Source organism: Neovison vison, chromosome 3 (genome assembly GCF_020171115.1).
Source record: "Neovison vison isolate M4711 chromosome 3, ASM_NN_V1, whole genome shotgun sequence".
Classification (NCBI taxonomy): Eukaryota; Metazoa; Chordata; class Mammalia; order Carnivora; family Mustelidae; genus Neogale; species Neogale vison.
The window spans coordinates 78,583,620-78,602,714 of record NC_058093.1 but is presented as its reverse complement, the minus strand read 5'-3'; the positions used below and the strand labels follow the sequence as shown (position 1 = coordinate 78,602,714).

Sequence of the window (19,095 nt, the reverse complement as noted above, 5' to 3'; positions counted from 1 at the left end):
GTTACTTTTAGTATTTTATTTTAGAAGACCCAATTAAAAGTTAAGTGAATAATATTTTTCTCTGTGAAAGACATACTTGATGGAATCTTTCTTAGGTATGATAATTTCTAGATACAGGAAATCAAAGTGAAAAATGTCTCCATTGACAGTTTACTTATTCAGTGAATTTTATTACTTATTGGTATAATATTCCTTTTTCTTAATGAGATTGGCTCTATCTTCCTTCTTTTTCTGGTTTTGTTTATCCCTTTAAACTGTCATCAGTTAAGGCAATAACAAACTTTTTTCATCTATAAAAGTTTGTCAATAGCACAAAACTGTTACCTGTAACTTCCAAATTTTAGGTATATTTTTGGTGAAAGGAATTAGAATCTTAGAAATGGGATAAAATGAATATAGAAAATTATTGGCTTTCAATAGCTGCTGTGAAGATGTGTGTGTGTGTGTGTGTGTGTGTTTAAAAGTTTTGTAAAATAAGGAGTTAACCTTGATTTTTGTTTTCTAGACTGTAAACTTTGATTTAACAAAGAACTACTTAGATTTGATCATAACCTATACAACACTTATGATACTGCTGTCTCGAATTGAAGAAAGAAAGGCAATCATTGGATTATATAACTATGCTCATGAAATGACCCATGGAGCAAGGTAGACCCACATTATACAAATCTTTGTGAAATTCTGTTTGATGGCTAACACCTCCCTGAAATTTGGTATGTCTGTTTTAAGTGACCGAGAATATCCACGCCTTGGTCAGATGATTGTGGATTATGAAAACCCTTTAAAGAAGATGATGGAAGAATTTGTACCCCATAGCAAGGTAAAGTCTGGTTTTTAGATGCACATAGTAGGCATGTGAGATACAGGGTCAGGAAATCAAGCCCCGTGCTGAGCCCATGTGGTGCTTCCTTAAGATTCTCTCTCTCCCTCTCTTTCTGCCCACCCTACTCCACTCACGCATGAGTACTCTCTTGCCTGCTCTCAAATAAATAAATAAATAAATAGGCGTACGAGATGGTATAAGGGTGAATATTTAGAGTGATTATCAACTTTTATGAAAAACATAATGGGATGTGAATAATAGCTATGTATGGTTTTATCCAGTAGTGAACCAGAGAACTCTAATTAGTTAGACTCCCAAATAGTATTTGGAGACTCAGGGATCATTCATTATAGTTTTTAGATGCGGTATAGGGTAGAGAGGTAGTGAAATTTAGTATTTGAGAATGTCTCCTCTCATACCAGACTACCTGGATTCTAATCCCAACTCTGCCAATTACTGAGTATGTAATATTGGGTAAGTCATTTAACCAACTTCATTGTATCTCAGTTTTCTTATCTGTAAAAACGGAATAATAGTACCTACTTCATATGGTTGTGAGGATGATTAAATGAGTTTATTCACAAAAGTATTTGGATACATAGTATTTGGTACATTTTAGTTATATTATTAATAAAACCTCTTAATGAGAAAAAAATTGCAAGAGTTTTGTGAAAATAATTTGAAACATCAGTCTTTTATAATATGTTAAAAAATAGTTCTTTTTTTTAATTTTTTAAAGATTTTATTTATTTATTTGACAGAGAGAGATTACAAGTAGGCAGAGAGGCAGGCAGAGAGAGAGGAGGAAGCAGGCTCCCCGCTGAGCAGAGAGCCTGATGCGGGACTCGATCCCAGAACCCTGAGATCATGACCTGAGCCGAAGGCAGCGGCTTAACCCACTGAGCCACCCAGGCGCCCCCAAAAAAATAGTTCTTAATGAAACAATTTTGGTTCAAAGGAGTCTTGCTGTATGTGTTCTCCACAGTAGGGCTGATTCAAATGTTCCTAAGCACATCAGGGAAATGTATAGGTATCTCATATGTCCTCTTTATATATAAGGAAATTGAGGGCTGGAGAAGTGACATGATTAGTCATTTGGCAGTAATAGTGGCAAAACCAGAACTAAAGCCCAAGATTTCAGAATCTTGGTTCATTCTCTGAGTGATGAGAGTTAGACGTTTTAATAATACACTATTTTGTATGAATCTATTAATGCCAAGATTTTTCCTTTAGTTTTCTTATTCCTGTGCAAATTCTGAAGATGCATTTATAGAAGGTGTGTTTGCAATTAATTTTTTTATAGCTGTATTATCCCACACATTTATATGGGTTTAATGTTTTGAAGTTAGTTGAGTTATTAGTTAGAAAGAAGCCAATGGATGACATTAGTTTTGAAGTAAAAGTCAGCATTATAGATGGAAGTGTCAGGATTTTTCAGAGTGCTGAGCATGTCCTAGTCATCTGTCTCTGATTTTGGTAGTGGTTTTTCCTCACCTAGAATGGTCTTCTTTGCTCCTCCCTTGTTTTTTCCATGGATCCGTTTCTGACTTTTTGCCAGTTATGTATGGCCTTGTTTTTACCCACTGCAAATTTGTTTCTTTTCCCACTTAGGTGATGATTTTAGGTAGAATCCTGGTTTCTGTTTTCTGAACAAATCCCATGGTAGTTTATGTGCAGCCAGATTAAAGAATCACCCTTAGGGATGGCTGGGTAGCTCACTTGGTTGAGCATTTGCCTTTGGCTTAGGTCATGATCCCAGGGTTCTAGGGTTGAGCCCTGCCTCTGGCTCCTTGATCAGCCTGCTTCTCCTTTTACTTCTGCCTTCCCCCCTACCCCTGCCTTGAGCTCCCTGGCTCTCTCTGTCAAATAAGTAAAATCTTAAAAAATATATCATTAAAAAAATCACTCTTGTACAGAAATTTTAAGAAGCAGAGATGGGGCACCTGGGTGGCTCAGAGGGTTAAGCTACTGCTTTTGGCTCAGGTCATGATCTCAGGGTTCTGGGATTGAGCCCTACATGTGACTCTCTGCCCAGCAGGGGGCCTGCTTCCCCCCCCCCATCCCCACCCCCACTGCCTGCCTCTCTTCCTACTTGTGATCTCTGTCAAATAATAAATATAATCTTAAAAAAAAAAAGAAGAAGAAGAAGTAGAGCTAAGTACCAAAGCCCAGTTAAAAGCAAACAAAAAGCAGGTGAGAAGAAACATTAAATACCTTGATGATAAAGCTGTACTTAACAGACCAATGGCAAATAGAAGTACAGTAATTTATTAAGATAGAGTACATTTTTTAATAAGGCATTCTTTGGATAAATATGAAATATGTTGAGTTCTGTTAACACTTAGTCATATAACCCTAATGTTCTGTTATTTCAGAGAACTACCAGAGTACAAAAGAATGAAACTAGGCTTCCTACCTCTTCTGAAATAAAAAATCCCAAGATTGCCAAACATTTTAATTTCTAAGGAAGTAACATGATTTCCTGAGCTAAGATCTTCTCCAGAAATGCAGAATCTATGTTGCTTTTATGAAATTAAAAAAAAAAAACTTGAGAGGAGATAGCTGGACCCACCTCAGATATTATATGGAGCATAGTCGTAATTAGGCTTTGTTGTTTTAGGATGATACAGTTAGAAACACACAGCAGTTATATCTGAAATTTAAATGGAAAAAAAATTTATTCCTCAGCTTCCTTTTTTCCCATTTTAATTAGTCTCTTTCAGATGCACTGATTTCTCTTCAGATGGTGTATCCTCGAAGGAATCTTTCAGCTGACCAGTGGAGAAATGCCCAACTATTGAGTCTCATCAGTGCACCTAGTACAATGCTTAATCCTGCACAGTCTGACACCGTATGGTTCTCTTTTTCCCTTTTTGAATGGAAATAGTAAAGTTGATTTTTAAAAAATATCGGTTATGCTGTGTTGTTGCAGTTTTTCTTCTAATTGATATTAGCCTGATTTTCTTCTAATTGATATTATTGTAAGATGCTAAGTCGTACTGTTGAATTTTTTTATTTCTAAATTTTGATGCTGAGTTAATACAATTAGTGTTAAGTATTTTCTTTTAAAATTTAAATGTTTGTTTTGTTCTGGTATAGTAGAAAATTTGGAAAATGCAGAAGATTTTAAAGAAAAAAACCAGAATATCACCTCAGTCTTCACTGACTATAGAAAATCATTATATTCTTTCACACAGTGGACCTTTAAACAACACAGGTTTGAATTGTGTGGGTCCACTTACACCTGGATTGTTTTGATAAATACTATAAATGTCTTTTCCTTAAGATTTTCTTTACTCCACTGAGCCACCCAGGCGCCCTCCTTAAGATTTTCTTAATAACATTTTCTTTTCTCTAGCTTAATTTACTGTAAGAGTATATTATATAATTTGTGTAATATAAAATATATGTTAATTGATCCTATGTCATAGGTAAGGCTTCTGGTCAATAGTAGGCTATTTGTAGTTAAGTTTTTAAGAGTCAAAAATTTTAGGTGAATTTTAAGCTACAGGGAGGGAGTTTGGCACTCCTGACCCTCATGCTCTTCAAGGGTTGACTGTATTTTCAGTCTTTCTTCTGTGTTTATGAACATAGAAGTTCTGCAAATGGAGAACACACACACACATAATTACTGATTTGGGTGAGACTGCATCTATGTACATAAATCATTTTTAACTTGATTAATATATTATCCTTTGGAATATTACAAGCTCTAAAATAGACTTGGGATTGAAGACATTTTTGCGAAATATTATTTTAAGGGAGATTTCAGGGAGTGTAAATGTGAAGGGGGCACAGCTCTCATTGTCCTTTAGGGATTGCACATTTAAATATAAATTATAAGACCTTTATTCAACTTTTCAAATATGTTGTGGTGGTATTTGAGCCATGAATTGAGTAGTAAGAATTTTTAGGAGAGAGACAGTGACTTAGTACAGGATTTGTTTTTTTAGAATTTCCTTAATCAGACATCTGTATTTTCTTTTTAAGATGCCTTGTGAATATCTCTCTTTGGATGCAATGGAAAAATGGATTATCTGTAAGTAAAATTAGTTTTGTAATCACCCCTCAGGTTCTAAGTTTTAGAAAAAATAATAGATAACATGGATTACTTCTATGCCAAGCAGTGCGCTAAACCTTCTCAGTGCCTTACCTCATTCAGTTCTCTCATACTGACCCTGTCAGGATAGATAGTCTGCTTTATAGATAGGAATCTAAAGCTTCGTCCACATAGTTAATAAGTGACCAAGACAAAATAACCCAGGCTAATGCCAAGGCTCATGGTACATAGATTGCCTCTCAGAGTGGCTGTCAAACTACATTTTTGTTTTGTTTTTAATGATTTTTAGAAATATTGTATTTATTCAGCTAAGGTTTTTGATTTTGATTTATTTCAGTAATACTATAGTGACTCATGGTTGGCAGTTAGATACATGGAGGATAAAAGTACTAGTTGTGCTCCTGAGAAATTCACAAACTGTAGGGAAAATAGACACAGTGACCCACAGATATAATACAGAATGAGAATTGCTATAATACAATTACTTCTACCACCCTGAAGTCCAGTGGCAGAGGGAAATAATTTTGAGCATTTTTTTTAACTTCCTCTAGTTCTTGTTACTTGATTTATTAACCATTAGGTAGTATTTGTTGTCTTTTCATTATAGCATGTCTCAAACTATAATGAAGGACCAGTTTTTCTTTTTTTAATTGTTTTGGATTGATACTTATATAAAATACGGATTACTAAACCTTTACTAAGAACTAAAAGTGAATTACTAGAGTTACCAGAAATAAAGTAATAAAGACACAAAATAAAAACTCACATTTTAAATTATTTGATTCAGTTTAGTCTGACAAATAGATTATTACTACTAGGTTTCTGCTCCTACTAAATACCAAATTTTTCTGAAAGTTGCTAAGTACTCTCTTTCTTCACTTAATCTCATCATGCCCTGGCACTTTGAATAGTCCTGGCACTGTTACTAGAATGAAGGAGAGCACATGCTTCCTATCCTTAGCGTTTTTTAAAGAAAGATTTGATTGATTGATTGATTTATAGTGTGCACACATGCGAGTGGGTGGGGGCAGAGGGAGAGAGAGAGAGAGAGAGAATCTTGAGCATGGAGCCTGTCTCGAGTCTTGATCTCACAACTCTGAGATAATGACCAAAAATCAAGAGTTGGATGTTTAACTGACTGAACCATCCAGATGTCCTCCTTAGCCATTTTTATTAATTATATTTTTTACATTGATCAGTTTTGTAATATTTATATTTTCTTCTATAATGATAGTTAAGATTTTAATCCCTTCTCTTAGTTGACTCAAAAGCCAGCTTTACAAATATTGGTTTTGCTGAAATGTATTGTGATCCTTGATGGTTCATGTTAATGGAAGTGTGGCTGTAGAGTAGAGGTGGTTAGTAGTTTAGGTGGCATGGGTGATCTCAAGAGTTAAAACTAGTTGCGCCAGTCTGTACAGGAATGCTGATTGCAGGTCTTCATATGATGAGCAGGGAAGTGGTTCAGAAGGTAGGCTACCCTAATTGGGGATATAGGGACATAGAGAAGGCAAAGAGATGTGGAATGACCACAGTTGCCAAAATAAGGAAGGTGTTTACTCTGAGTTTTGCAGCTTTCATGTAATTGAGCCTTGAGTAGAGGTAACAGGTTAAGAATTACGTTAAGAATTACCTTAAACTCTGTACTTTTTGACCTCGATACTCATAGTAGGACATTTCTGTAGAAGGTGGTCTACTTTCTTCAGCACTTTGCTTTAGATTAGTTCAGGTGTGGTCCCTGGGTCATCAGCATCACCTTAGAACTTGTTAGATATACAGAATCTTGATTTCTACCTTAGACCTGCTGAATTAGACTGTGAATGAATCCTAGCAATATGATTTAAAAAATCATAAGCCTTTCCAGTAGTTCTGATGCAAGCTAAAGTTTGAGGATCATGGGTCTATATTATAGCCTGGCCAAGAGTTACTGAGAGTCTGGAATGTTAAAGACTCAGCTATTTGGAATGCAGTATAAAATAACTTATCCTGGTGTTCTTTTCAGGGTCTATTCTTGCTATATTGGTTGGACTCCTTGGGAAAGATCTCTTTTCATCTCTGGAGTTTTGGGTTACTAAGTCCAGTCTCCTTTTAAATTAAATTCTACCTACTTTCCATCTCGAAAGATATTCTCTAATTTTCTTATTTAGCACTGGTGTTTTGTCTTGTTTCCAACATTTTTTGTGGCTTAAAAAGTTAAACTTTTTTTTCTGTCCTTTTATTGGGACGTTAGTGGGGAAAGGAGGGTAATATTTAATTTAATAAACCATCCTGATCTTGGGCAGTCGAATTTGAATTACATTACCTTTTTTGATTCTGTCATAAACAAATGGATATACTAAATTCAAAGGTAATCCATATCTTAAAAAAGTAAAACATATGGTAACCCATAATATAATTGCTAATATTTTTAGAGAAACCTTTTGTTGTTAGCAGCAATTTTGTGAATCTAAGTATTCAACAAGGTATAAGACACTAAATGAAATCTCTTTACTCAGGGGTTTAGAGTAAAAATCATTATATAAGGCAAGAATCTTTTACAGTCTCTCTTGAGGATTCTTTTTAAGTTTCCATACATGAATTGTATGTCTTTGCTTGTGCACCAGATCATATAATTGTGTTTAGGGGTCCTGTTGCGTTAAAAATACTTTTATGTGTTTCAGGAAATTTAAATACACGTCTGCACATAAGACTCCACAGTATATGCCTACTTAACTTAAAAAGTTAACTTGCTTGTGTAGTGGCCCTGTTAAAAGAAGGTTGAGCTAAGAGTAAAAAGATAAATGGCAAGTTGTATGTTAATGATTCAGGAGTTTAGAGGTGGGAGTGACTACTGAGAATCCTAGGGAAATTTGACAGGAAATAAGATTGGTTTGTAACTGGCCCACTACAATACCTTTTGTATAGCCAGCACTGAGTAAATGTTGAATGAAGGACAGATGAGGTTTTGTGGCCTAGTCTGGATGGCTAGAGAGGGCACCCACAAACATATATATAATTATATTTTTGTGTAGGATTTCCAAAGTAGGTAACAGAAGATGAAAGAGAGATTTGAATCCGTATACTAGAGAGCAGCATAATATATTGAAAGAATCTTAGACTTCAAGGGTAAATACTTGAGGCTGGCTGACTCTAGCTCTAACATGTTAATGGTATAACTTTAGGTAAGTCATTGAACCTTCATTTCTTAAACTATGAAAGAGAAGGATACCATCTGTTTTATCTACTCCACAGAATCATGTGATATAATATATGTGAAAACTTATTTAGTAAACTGTGTATTGCTATGAAAATGTAGGATGCTATTGCAGTTCTTCTGGTGATTTAGAAAAGTAGATTAGTCTTATTTTTCAATTATTTGAATAGTTGTAATGATTGCTGTATTGTGTGTTAATTAGTAACTTCTGACCTTTGGCTTAAAATATTTTGTAAAGGTTTTTGAAAATGCCTTTTACTCATTTGTTAAAAATGACTTCTTATACTACCCAGAAGCAACATTTCTTTTTCTCATCAGTGTGGGTTGAAGGAACTTATTTTGCAGAATACAGAAAACTGTTGAGAGAAATATTGTTGCTATCTTGTATGTATATGAATTTTTATCTGTCACTTGAAATCCTCAATTTAGTGATTATGTTTATATTTCTAAAAATTTGAAAGCTACTTTGTAACTGAAATAATATAATTTTGGAATACTTTTACTTTGTATTTGCTTATGTTTTTTTACTTTTATCTTTGTATTTACTTGTGTTTTTTTCAAGTTGGCTTCATTTTGTGCCATGGGATTCTAAATACTGATGCGACAGCATTGAACCTTTGGAAGCTAGCTCTTCAAAGTAGCTCTTGCCTCTCTCTCTTTCGGGATGAAGTTTTCCACATTCACAAAGCTGCAGAAGACTTATTTGTAAACATACGAGGGTATGGCATTTTCATTTATCTTGCTTTTTTGGAAGAAGAGTAGGACTATCTTCATTGAAGTTGATAATAGAGAAGGGTCATGTCATACAAGAAGATATCACCTGTATTATCTTACTGGCCATAGCAAGTTGTTTTTAACAATCATCCTGATATGGTAGTATTCATATCATTTATATAGGTAACTTTGTAGATTAAAATACCTAGTGTTTCTGCCCTTTCAAAGTTTGTGTTCTAGGATAAAGAAGATGTGTTCTCTTTTGCAAATCATGATATGGAATTAGACATAAATATTGCTGAAAGTACCATATACATTTCAGAGTTTTGACATTTTTGTAGTGCTATTTAAAAGTACATGAATCAGTCAAAAGCTCTTACTTAGTTATAACAATTATAGAAGTCAGACCATGGCACATAAGAAAACATGTTTCCTTTTAATAAGTTGTTTCAAGTGACTCATGTATATTAATTCCCTGTAAATCGAGCAGTTCATACAAATTTGTTTCCTTGAAATTTTTAATGCCTACATTTCTTTCCACATGAGGTTCTATAGACAGTATATTAACGACAGATTGAACTCATACTTGGTAGCAATTTTGAAATCTTTTGAAATTAGGAGTGTCTAAAATATTCTGGGATCCCCTTTACCTGAAGGTGTTGAATGATTATGTTTGGCTTCTTAGTTTCAGATAGAAATAAAGTTTACCTACATTTATTTCATATCCAGTTTAGAAATGTCTTGATGAAATTGAGATGAAGCATCTGTTATTTATTAAAAAATAAAGATCTGTTTAACCTATCAATTTAAGCCTCACATTTTAGTGTGTGTAAGAATTACAGGTTCCTGGACATCATCCCTAAGTTGTATTTCCTATATCTGTATCTTGAAGAGGCTAAAGGAATCTGCCCTCTTTCCCCTACTAATTTTTGAAGTAAAATTTACTGACAAAAATGCATAAATTTTAGGTGTCAACAAATTTGTTTATGAATATTCTAGGTGATCACCTACTCAAGATACAGAACATTTCCATCATCTCCAGAAAATTGATTTGTGCCCCTTTTGGTCACTACTGCCACCGTAATTTACCTCCTAGTCCTTTGGTCAAGAGACCCCTGTTTTGATTTCTTTCTCTCTGGGTGTTTCTGACATTCTTTCTCTGTTTCTCTCTCTCTTTTAAAGATTTTATTTATTTATTTGACAGAGAGAGAGAGAGAAAGAGAGCACAGGTAGGGGAAGCTGCAGAGGGAGAGGGAGAAGCAGGCTCCCCAGTGAGCAGGGGCTTGATGCCAGGCCTCCAGGATCATGACATGAGCTGAAGGCAAATGCATAACCAACTGAGCCACCCAGGCGCTCGCTGTTTCTGACATTCTCTTGTGGTAGTTTCTTGGTCATAAAATGAGGTCTAGTGCTGTATGTACTTTACAGCTCTTATTCGGCTTTTATTTTAGGTGGTGAAATATCTGGAAATACCCCATGCCATATGGGATAGCTTCTAATTGATTTTCATTTTGTAATTGATTCAGGTTGAAAGTCATGAAACTTGTATTTTGTTTTAGCATATTGATAGCTTCTCTGTGGAATAGTATTTAAATATATGTAAGCATTTAGAACCAGGTAGTCTATATATTGAGCAAACTTATGTATGATACACGTAAACTTAATGACACCATGAGACTGATTGCTTTGATGTTATGCTTTCCTTTTCTTTTCTTTTTTTTTTTTTATGCTTTTCTAATAAGAAACTTAACCATATAAGAATCTTCATATTTAGAGTTGAGGAGTCTTAATTTTTTTTATTAAATCAAAAGTGACCAATTTAAAATATGACTTCCAGTAGTTACACGGCAGATCGTTAAGTATAAAGGCTTATGAATTATTAAGGGCAGTGATTACAGAATTAGCTTATTTTCAACATTTGCTCAAAGAACACATAAATTTTAGAGTATTTAATTTAGAGTTTGGAATTCTTGATGTAACTGGTTTTAGCCGTAGCTGGGTTGTCAGGAATATAGTTTTTCTTTAACGTTTTAGAAATTTTGAGTTTTTGTATATAGCATTTATGAAAATAATATATTTATTAGCATTTATTTTTCAAGTGTTATCTTTAAAGTTTTTGATGTTCGTGTCCTGTTTCTTTTGATTTAAAGTAGTCTCATGCTTTCCTGCCCTAGTTTTATCTGCCACAAAACCCCTATCTCCAAACATTAACTAGTGTTGCTCACTCTGTCCTTTCGAATTTTTTTTTATGAAATAGCATAAAAATCAGAAGTAATAGCTTTGTTATTGCTTTAGATTTTGGGAAACCACTGTTAATTTCATTGGAAGTATAATTTTTAATAACTCCATGAGGGCTTAATGAGGTATAGTTAATCAAGATCTACATAGTGAGCTTTAATTTTTTTGTTAGATTTAATATAATATGAGAACTCTTTTTCTAAGAAGACTTAACTGAGTAATATAAGGAACCAGGAAAGGAGGTGGGTGGATTTCTTTCATGCATTTTTAGTTTGAGGGCCAGTTTTCCTTGTTGCTAGTAGAAAATTTTAATTGACTTTTAGTGTTTGGCTAACTCATTTTGACTGTTACTGATGAAATTAAGATTAATGTGGTTTTAATTTTTTTTCACATAGCTATAATAAGCGTATTAATGACATAAGAGAATGCAAAGAGGCAGCTGTGTCACATGCGTAAGTAGTTCTATCTTATCTGTGGAACTTAAAATCAAGAAGAATTTCTTTCTTAAAGCACAATTTTGTTGAAATGATGGCAGATTAATGTGTACAAGATGTGATAGAAGTGAGAGACTTACAGTCAATGAAAAATAGGTATATGTCCTTAGTATCTAGTAAGCTTCAAGTTGTACAGACAGATCTTAAATATTTTTGAAGTGTTGATATAAATGCTCTAAGAAAGTACTGTACAGAGGTCTTTTATTTTAGGTATCATTTAAGTCTTTTACCATTACTATGCTTTTGTGCCAATACTTTGCAAATTGTGATGATTTTTGTACTATTTCATGAAAATTGACATATTTTCACACTCTCCTAAGTAGTATTTACTTTTCAAATATGCCTTTCCTGAATTGTAATAAATATTTTATATTAGTAAATATACAGAATAACTTAAAAGTTAGCATATTTAAGATCTTTGAATAGCTTTTCAATTTTCTCATGAAAGAATTATAAATAATTTGATATTTCAACTTAATTGATATATATGGTATACTTGTATAGAAAATTTTCTCTACTGAACTTAGGTAGAAGTACCTACCTACCTACCTACCTATTATTTGAGCCATCTGTATTTCTACCTACCTACCTACCTATTATTTGAGCCATCTGTATTTCTATAAGCCAGAGAGAAGATAATGCATCACCGCCACTGATAAAAATATAAAACCACAAGAAGTTTTAGAATTTAGGTTTAAGCTATGGGATGGATGTTTGGAATTTAAACCATCTTTATTTATTGCTGTCAGTGTTGTATCATTTTCCTCATGCATATTTTTTCACTCGAATGAAATGCTTATATTATTAAAAAGTTATTTTCTAGTATAAATAACATACTTTGGAGTGTGTTAGAATTCCTATCTTGACATACAAATGATTATCACTTCATTGGATAGACACTGTTGTAAGCACATATATGGTGTCATAGCTATCTTTTATGAAACTCTTCCAAAGGTAAGACGTTCCCCCCCTTTATTTATTGTATAAAGCAACCATAAGTAATAAGCAATAATTTTTCATAGGAATTTCTCATTCCCATAATCCAGGCTTAGGACTTTATAGATTTTGCAAAATCTATAGATTTTCTCTCTGTATAAATAATACCACAGGCACCTTGTAGCTACTCTGTGTAGCAAAATAGTCAAAATAACATTGACCCCTTTCTTGGAAATTGCATAAGATGACTTTATTATTGTCAGATAAAAAAGAGCTTGTTACTGGAATTAACCTAACATTGTGAAAGTGTTGTGTTTCAGCCATTATGGACGATTTATTTTTTGAGGCAGGTATCATCGTCCCTGCTTTATAGATGAGTGGCTAATACTAGGAGAGGTGAAACCTAAGATTGCTAGGCAGAGGTTGGATTTTAATCGGTGTCTTCTACTGGGTCCTGGCCAAATTTCTGGTATTCTATATCCCTTATAGTTGTTTTTCTGGCATATATATATATTGTGTGTGTGTGGGAGGGCGGTGGTGCCATTTTTTGTACCTATCAAAATCTTAAAACCTAAAATTGGGACTGTATATTTTTCATACTGTGAGAAGTTGGAATACTTAAAACGTTCTGTGATTTTTTTTTCCATGTTATTATGTGAGAGTAATTCTTTTTAAAAATTTGTATTTCATTTAAAGAATACCTAGTAATAAATATTTATAATTACCTTTTCCTTTTCTCATCTTTTCTGTTTTTGAAGAGTGCCAAGAGATCTCATCCCAATATCTTTATTGTATATAGCTCTTCTTTAGTAAGTCTTATATATTTAATAGGAATGTAGTTAATAAATTGGATATGGATTATCAGATATTTATTAACTTGTGTTCATTGATTTTTTTGTGGAGATGACAGAAATGTATACATAGTATACATAGTATACAAAGGATTTCACAGTCCAGTTCTTAAAGTGCTAGGCTAAATGGTATTAGAGTTGGAGAAATTATTTAGAAGTGGAAATCTGGATAGTGGGAAATGCTTTTTGAAGGATTGGTCTTAAAGTTTGGGTAGGATTTTGATAGGTGGAGAATAACAGAATAAAGATGGTCATAAAAAACAGCATAAGAAAGGCAAGGATAAACGTAGGATTGGAAAGTCCTTTAATGACATACCATAGAAGATACTTGTAGGGGCTTCTTCCTAAAACAACTTTGGAAATTGACCTGAAGTGATAAGTTATTTAATTGTCAATAATGATTTTAGTGGAAACATAAATTATAATGATGTCTTTCCCTATAGTGGTTCAATGCACAGAGAAAGACGTAAATTTTTAAGGTCTGCACTGAAAGAATTGGCTACTGTCCTCTCTGATCAACCTGGCTTGCTAGGTCCGAAGGTAACTGATTTAATTCTTGTTCTACCTACAGGTGCACCATATTAAAAGGAAAAATTCTGTGTGAAGTTTTATTAAAATTTGATTTAATTTCTTAACTATATGTGTGCTGTATTAAAATTTAAAAAATATTCTCTATGGGAAATTGTACTAGAATTTGAACTTTTACTAAAACTTACATATAACTGAGAATGAATTTGTTTACTTGATACATATAGCATACCTTCCTCCATTTTTCTCACTTCTTATATATGTACTTTTCTTGATACATATCTCCAGGTTTTCTTCTGTATTTTCATTTTTGCCTTTTGAACCTGATTTCATCAGTTCTTGCCAGTGACTTTTCACTTAGAGAAAGATTGTGAGTAGGTTTAACTTAGAAGCTTGGCATGAGAATAAGCAACATTGTTTATTTCTTTTTAATTAGGCACTTTTTGTTTTTATGGCATTATCCTTTGCCCGTGATGAAATTATCTGGCTACTTCGTCATGCAGATAACATGCCAAAGAAGAGTGCAGATGACTTTATAGACAAGTAAGTTAGCAACATTTAAAAAGTTATTTTTTAAATATTTTGATGTATGGGATGTAGAACTTGGGAACTTGGGGTTAGATTATTTTGAAAGACCTTTTTAAGGGCTTTTCATATTTCATAATAAAGGAATATTTGTAATATATCATTAGATGATATGAATTAGAATGCAGAGTCTACTTTAGCTTAATATTAGGGTTTTATTGTTTCCTTTCTAATACTCTAGGTTGTCATAAATTCCTGTTTTCTTGTTATAACCAGTACTGTTTTCTTTGGAATTCATTTTTTAAGATGACTTACTATGCAAAAATTTAAAAAGAATCCTTCCGAAGTAGAGTTGCAACCAAGTGTGTGATTTGAAATGTCTATCATTTTAGTCCACAGTCTTTCAATAGGATTTAGATAAATGAAGCAGAGAAATAAGAGCATACAGAAAAATCTTATTTCTAATCCTCTAATCCTCTTTCATTTGTGATTTTTTGGTAATGATGTAGTTTATGAGATACCCTAGTTTTATTTTCATTTTGGGTTTTCCTTTATCAACTTTTTTAGTCATAGTTGTTTTGCTGTTTTTTTTTTATTTTTGTTTTCCATCATGGAAATGTCTTTAGAAAGTAATTGACATAAAATGATATTTAGCAGTGCTTTTTCTAAGAAAAAAATCTTCTTGTAGTAATACCAAAGGCATTTTATATTTTCCTTAATAATGATGAATTTCTTTTTTGAAATACTTTTCTTGAATTTTTTAAAAAGGCACATTGCTGAGTTAATATTTTATATGGAAGAGCTTAGAGCACATGTAAGAAAATACGGACCTGTAATGCAGAGGTATTATGTGCAGTACCTTTCTGGCTTTGATGCTGTTGTTCTCAATGAACTTGTGCAGGTAAATCTATATCATGCTATTCTCTCTATTGTTCTTTGCTTCCCTTCTTTCTAGTAACTGATTTGTTTGCTTAGTATAATCTAGTGCCAAGTGGTGGAGCTACAAATGTAAGTAAGTCATTGTCCTGTCTTGTCAAGGGGATCATAATCTAGAGGGGAGAAAACACTTAGTTGTAGTTGAGTATAGTAGGTGTTATGCTTAAATGTGTACCAAGTTCAGAGTGAACACATTGCAGGGAATATTTCTTTATTTTGGCAGTGGAGGTGTACAGTGACCAAATTAAAGAGGACCTTGCAAAAGAGGATAGTAATAAATCAGATACAACTAAGTTTTAGAGGAAAATCAGAAGATAAATCCTTTGGCACACTATGTTAGAAGATCTTTTTATTTTTTTAAATTCATCTAGATGTCCTAATTTGATTAAATGTTCTAATTTTATTTTTAATTTGGATTTTCATCTGTTGATTTTTAGTCTTAATTTTTTTGTGTGTGTCTGTAATTTCTTTATTCAGTCTTTTTCATTTTAATATAAATTTATTTTATCTTTATTCCAAATAAGCTAACTGTAAGGGAAATGGGGTTTTTTTTTTTTTTGCTTCATTTTATAAATCAAGATGTCTTTATACTATGTGTTAGTTTACTAACATATAGTGTAAAGAACAACACAAATTCTCTGTATTCCAAAATTACTGGTTTCCCAGACGAATAACTATACTTGATATCCTGATTTTTTTTTTCAAACCTACTTAAAAGGTGCAAGTAAGAAAATAAAAAATTGTTCATGTAATTGTTTACCTTGAATTATATATATACCTCATAGGTTACTATCCTGAACTGGTGTATTTTTTCCTTTATCCACTAGATGGAGCTTAGATGCTTTCTGTCTAGAATGTCTATTAAAAACAGGAATAGAAGAACTGATTTTTATCCCTAAAATGTTATTATTTTGCTGTACTTTTTAAAAAAGATTTTATTTATTTATTTGATAGACAGAGATTACAAGTAGTCAGAGAGGCAGGCAGAGAATGAGGAGGAAGCTGGCTCCCTGCTGAGCAGAGAGCCTGATGCAGGGCTCGATCCCAGGACCCTGAGACCATGACCTGAGCTGAAGGCAGAGGCTTTAACCCACTGAGCTACCCAGGCACCCCAACTTTGCTATACTTTTATTTAAATAGTTACTACTTACTGGATAAACCAGAGGCTTTTGTGCTATCACAATTTAAAAAATAAACCAGACTCCTGATTTCATGTCATTTTGGAACTTGCTGTGGCTGGTTGGATATTAATTAATAAATGTAGATTTATGTTACATAATATTAAAATTTTAAGTCATTCCATCTCTTTTGGTGTCTTTTGCATCAATTGTATTTTACAATACTAGGGAAATTAATGTTTTTTTTTCTGGAATTATAATATTAGTAGCAGTAATACTAGTATTAATAATTGTCAGATTTATTGATAGTGTATTTTATTATGTCTGTGCAACAATCCTCAGAGGTTAGGTGTAGTTACCATTTGTTGATGAAAGAAGAATTTACATAACTTGCTCAGTATCATAGAGTTCATGAGTAATAGAGCCAGTATTTGAGTGCAGGCTCTTACTCCAATGTCTGAGCTTTTTATATCCTCTTCTGTTGTAAAGTACATGCATGGTGTTTTTAACCATTTACTAGGATTTAAATTTAGAACCAAGATTAACCTGCTAATATAGTTCATTGTAATGGGTGTTAAATTTTTTTATTGAGGTAAAATATACATAACATACAATTTTCTTTGCTAACCATTTTCAAGTGGACAGTGTAGTGAAATTATGTATATTCACATGGCTGTGTAGGTTTTGAAAATTATACTGTTTGTGAGCTAAGCATTCACTTTTAAAAAAATTGTATTATTCAGCATCAACTTCAGATGCAGTTTTTAAGGTACTCATTTTTCTAGCTGACTTGAGAGGGATATTTTGGTCCTATTTTGTTGAAGTATAATTTACACACAATAAAAGTCCTCTATTTTCAGCATACCATTTGAATTTTGACAGCTGTACGTCCATGTTAGTACTACTACAGTCAAGACATGGAAAGTTTCCATTACTTAAAGGTTTTCTTGTGTACCTTCATAATTGATTCTCTCTCTAAATCCCGGGCAACTATTCATCTGCTTTTAGTCACTTTTGCCTTTAAAAACATTTTTTTCTCATATAAATGGAATCATATACTATATAATCTGTTGTTTGTGATTTCTTTCAGTTAGCATAGTGTTTCTGAGATTCATATAATGTATGTATCATTTCATTCTTGTTTAAAGCTGAAAAATACAGTATGGATATACCAGCTTGTTTATCCATCTGCCACTTGATGGACCTATGAATTATTTCCCCAGTTAGATGTTTTTAACATTATTATTATTATTATTTTTTTTTCAGAATCTTTCTGTTTGCCCTGAGGATGAATCGATTATCATGTCCTCTTTTGTTAACACTATGACTTCCCTGAGTGTAAAACAAGGTAAGTCTTCCAAATAAAAGCATATTTTCTCCTAATTAGATTTTCAGATTTGATTATTAAGGGGGGAATTTAACAGTTAATTTTTCTAGTCTCATTTATTTTGGACACATTTACTCTGTTTTCTTTTGTCTTAGCTTTGTTCTCTCTGAAGCAAAGTTGCCAAAATAGGTGTATAATGATGTTTATAAAAATAATGAGAATTACGGCTTGAAATTTCTTATTATTCAGTAGGTGGGGGAAAAAAAACCCCAAAATATAATGAAGTATATATGCGGTCTAAGCATCACCTATGACAGTAGTTGGTACCACTGATGAAATTATATTTAAAAAAGTACCAGGCACTCAAATATTATCCTATTTAATTCACATCAGTTTTAGAAAGCTGTTGTATTTGGTAGATTTGAAAACTCAAGGTTTGAGAGTTAACTCGATTTTGCCAAGCTCTAACAGTTATTAAGTGTCCCTACTAGTGCAGGGATTTTAATTTCAGGTCTATCAATCCCAAATGTTGTATACTCGACTGCCTCTTCATTATTTGAATACTTCATTCCAGCAGATTGCTTTGATGTTTCAGTGTTGTAATCTTTGAGTAAAAGATTCTAAAACCTTGAACATTTCTGAGTAATAAATACATTTTAGTTTAATCAATCTTTATCACACTTAAGTAGTGAAGTTATTGTGAAGTTGTACAAAGAGTTACTTTGAGGAGTTTCACCATGCTGTCCATAGCTTCTGTTTATAGGATTTCTCAAGCTTTCTTCTAGCTTTTTTCAAAATTGGTATGTAAGCACACTGAGAAATAGTTTAGGAGAGAAGTCTGTACTTTACACTTCTCTTAGCATAACTCCCTCCTTATATCAACATCATTATAGGATTTGAGAATGACTTCACTCTTAGCTATTCAATTACTTTTGTTTTTTTAAGTGTACAGTTTAATAGTATTTAGTATATTCACATAGCAGTGCAGCCATCTCTGGAACTTTCTCATCTTGAAAACTGAAACTCCATAGCTATTAAAGAACACTTTCTGTTAACCTCTTGCCCCCGACATCTACCATTATGAGTTTGACTACTCCAGGTACCTCATTAAGTGGGATCGTGCAGTATTTGCCTTTTTGTCACTGAGTTATTTCACTAGCATAATGTCCTCAGGGTTCAGCCCCACTATAGCATGTGTCAGAATTTCTTTCGTTTTAAAGGCTGAATAATGTACCACATTTCTTTCATCTATCCTCTATTGATAGACATTTAGGTTGCTTCTGCCTTTTGGCTGTTGTGAATAATGCTGCTTTGAACATGGTATGCAAATACCTCTTTAAGACTCTGCTTAT

At 33.0% G+C, this 19,095-nt stretch overlaps 1 protein-coding gene across 2 annotated transcripts in view; it reads left to right on the top strand.

The window, feature by feature from the left end:
* Window positions 1-19,095, top strand: part of NCKAP1 (NCK associated protein 1) — a 102,975-nt gene that overhangs the window by 38,730 nt on the left and 45,150 nt on the right. For both annotated transcript variants that reach the window (XM_044242492.1, XM_044242493.1), the window contains 10 exons: window positions 506-648; window positions 730-820; window positions 3,537-3,674; window positions 4,814-4,862; window positions 8,639-8,795; window positions 11,424-11,480; window positions 13,753-13,849; window positions 14,274-14,380; window positions 15,131-15,263; window positions 17,683-17,764. In XM_044242492.1, coding sequence (XP_044098427.1) covers window positions 506-648; window positions 730-820; window positions 3,537-3,674; window positions 4,814-4,862; window positions 8,639-8,795; window positions 11,424-11,480; window positions 13,753-13,849; window positions 14,274-14,380; window positions 15,131-15,263; window positions 17,683-17,764 — 1,054 coding nt within the window. The remainder of the gene's footprint in view (window positions 1-505; window positions 649-729; window positions 821-3,536; window positions 3,675-4,813; window positions 4,863-8,638; window positions 8,796-11,423; window positions 11,481-13,752; window positions 13,850-14,273; window positions 14,381-15,130; window positions 15,264-17,682; window positions 17,765-19,095) is intronic.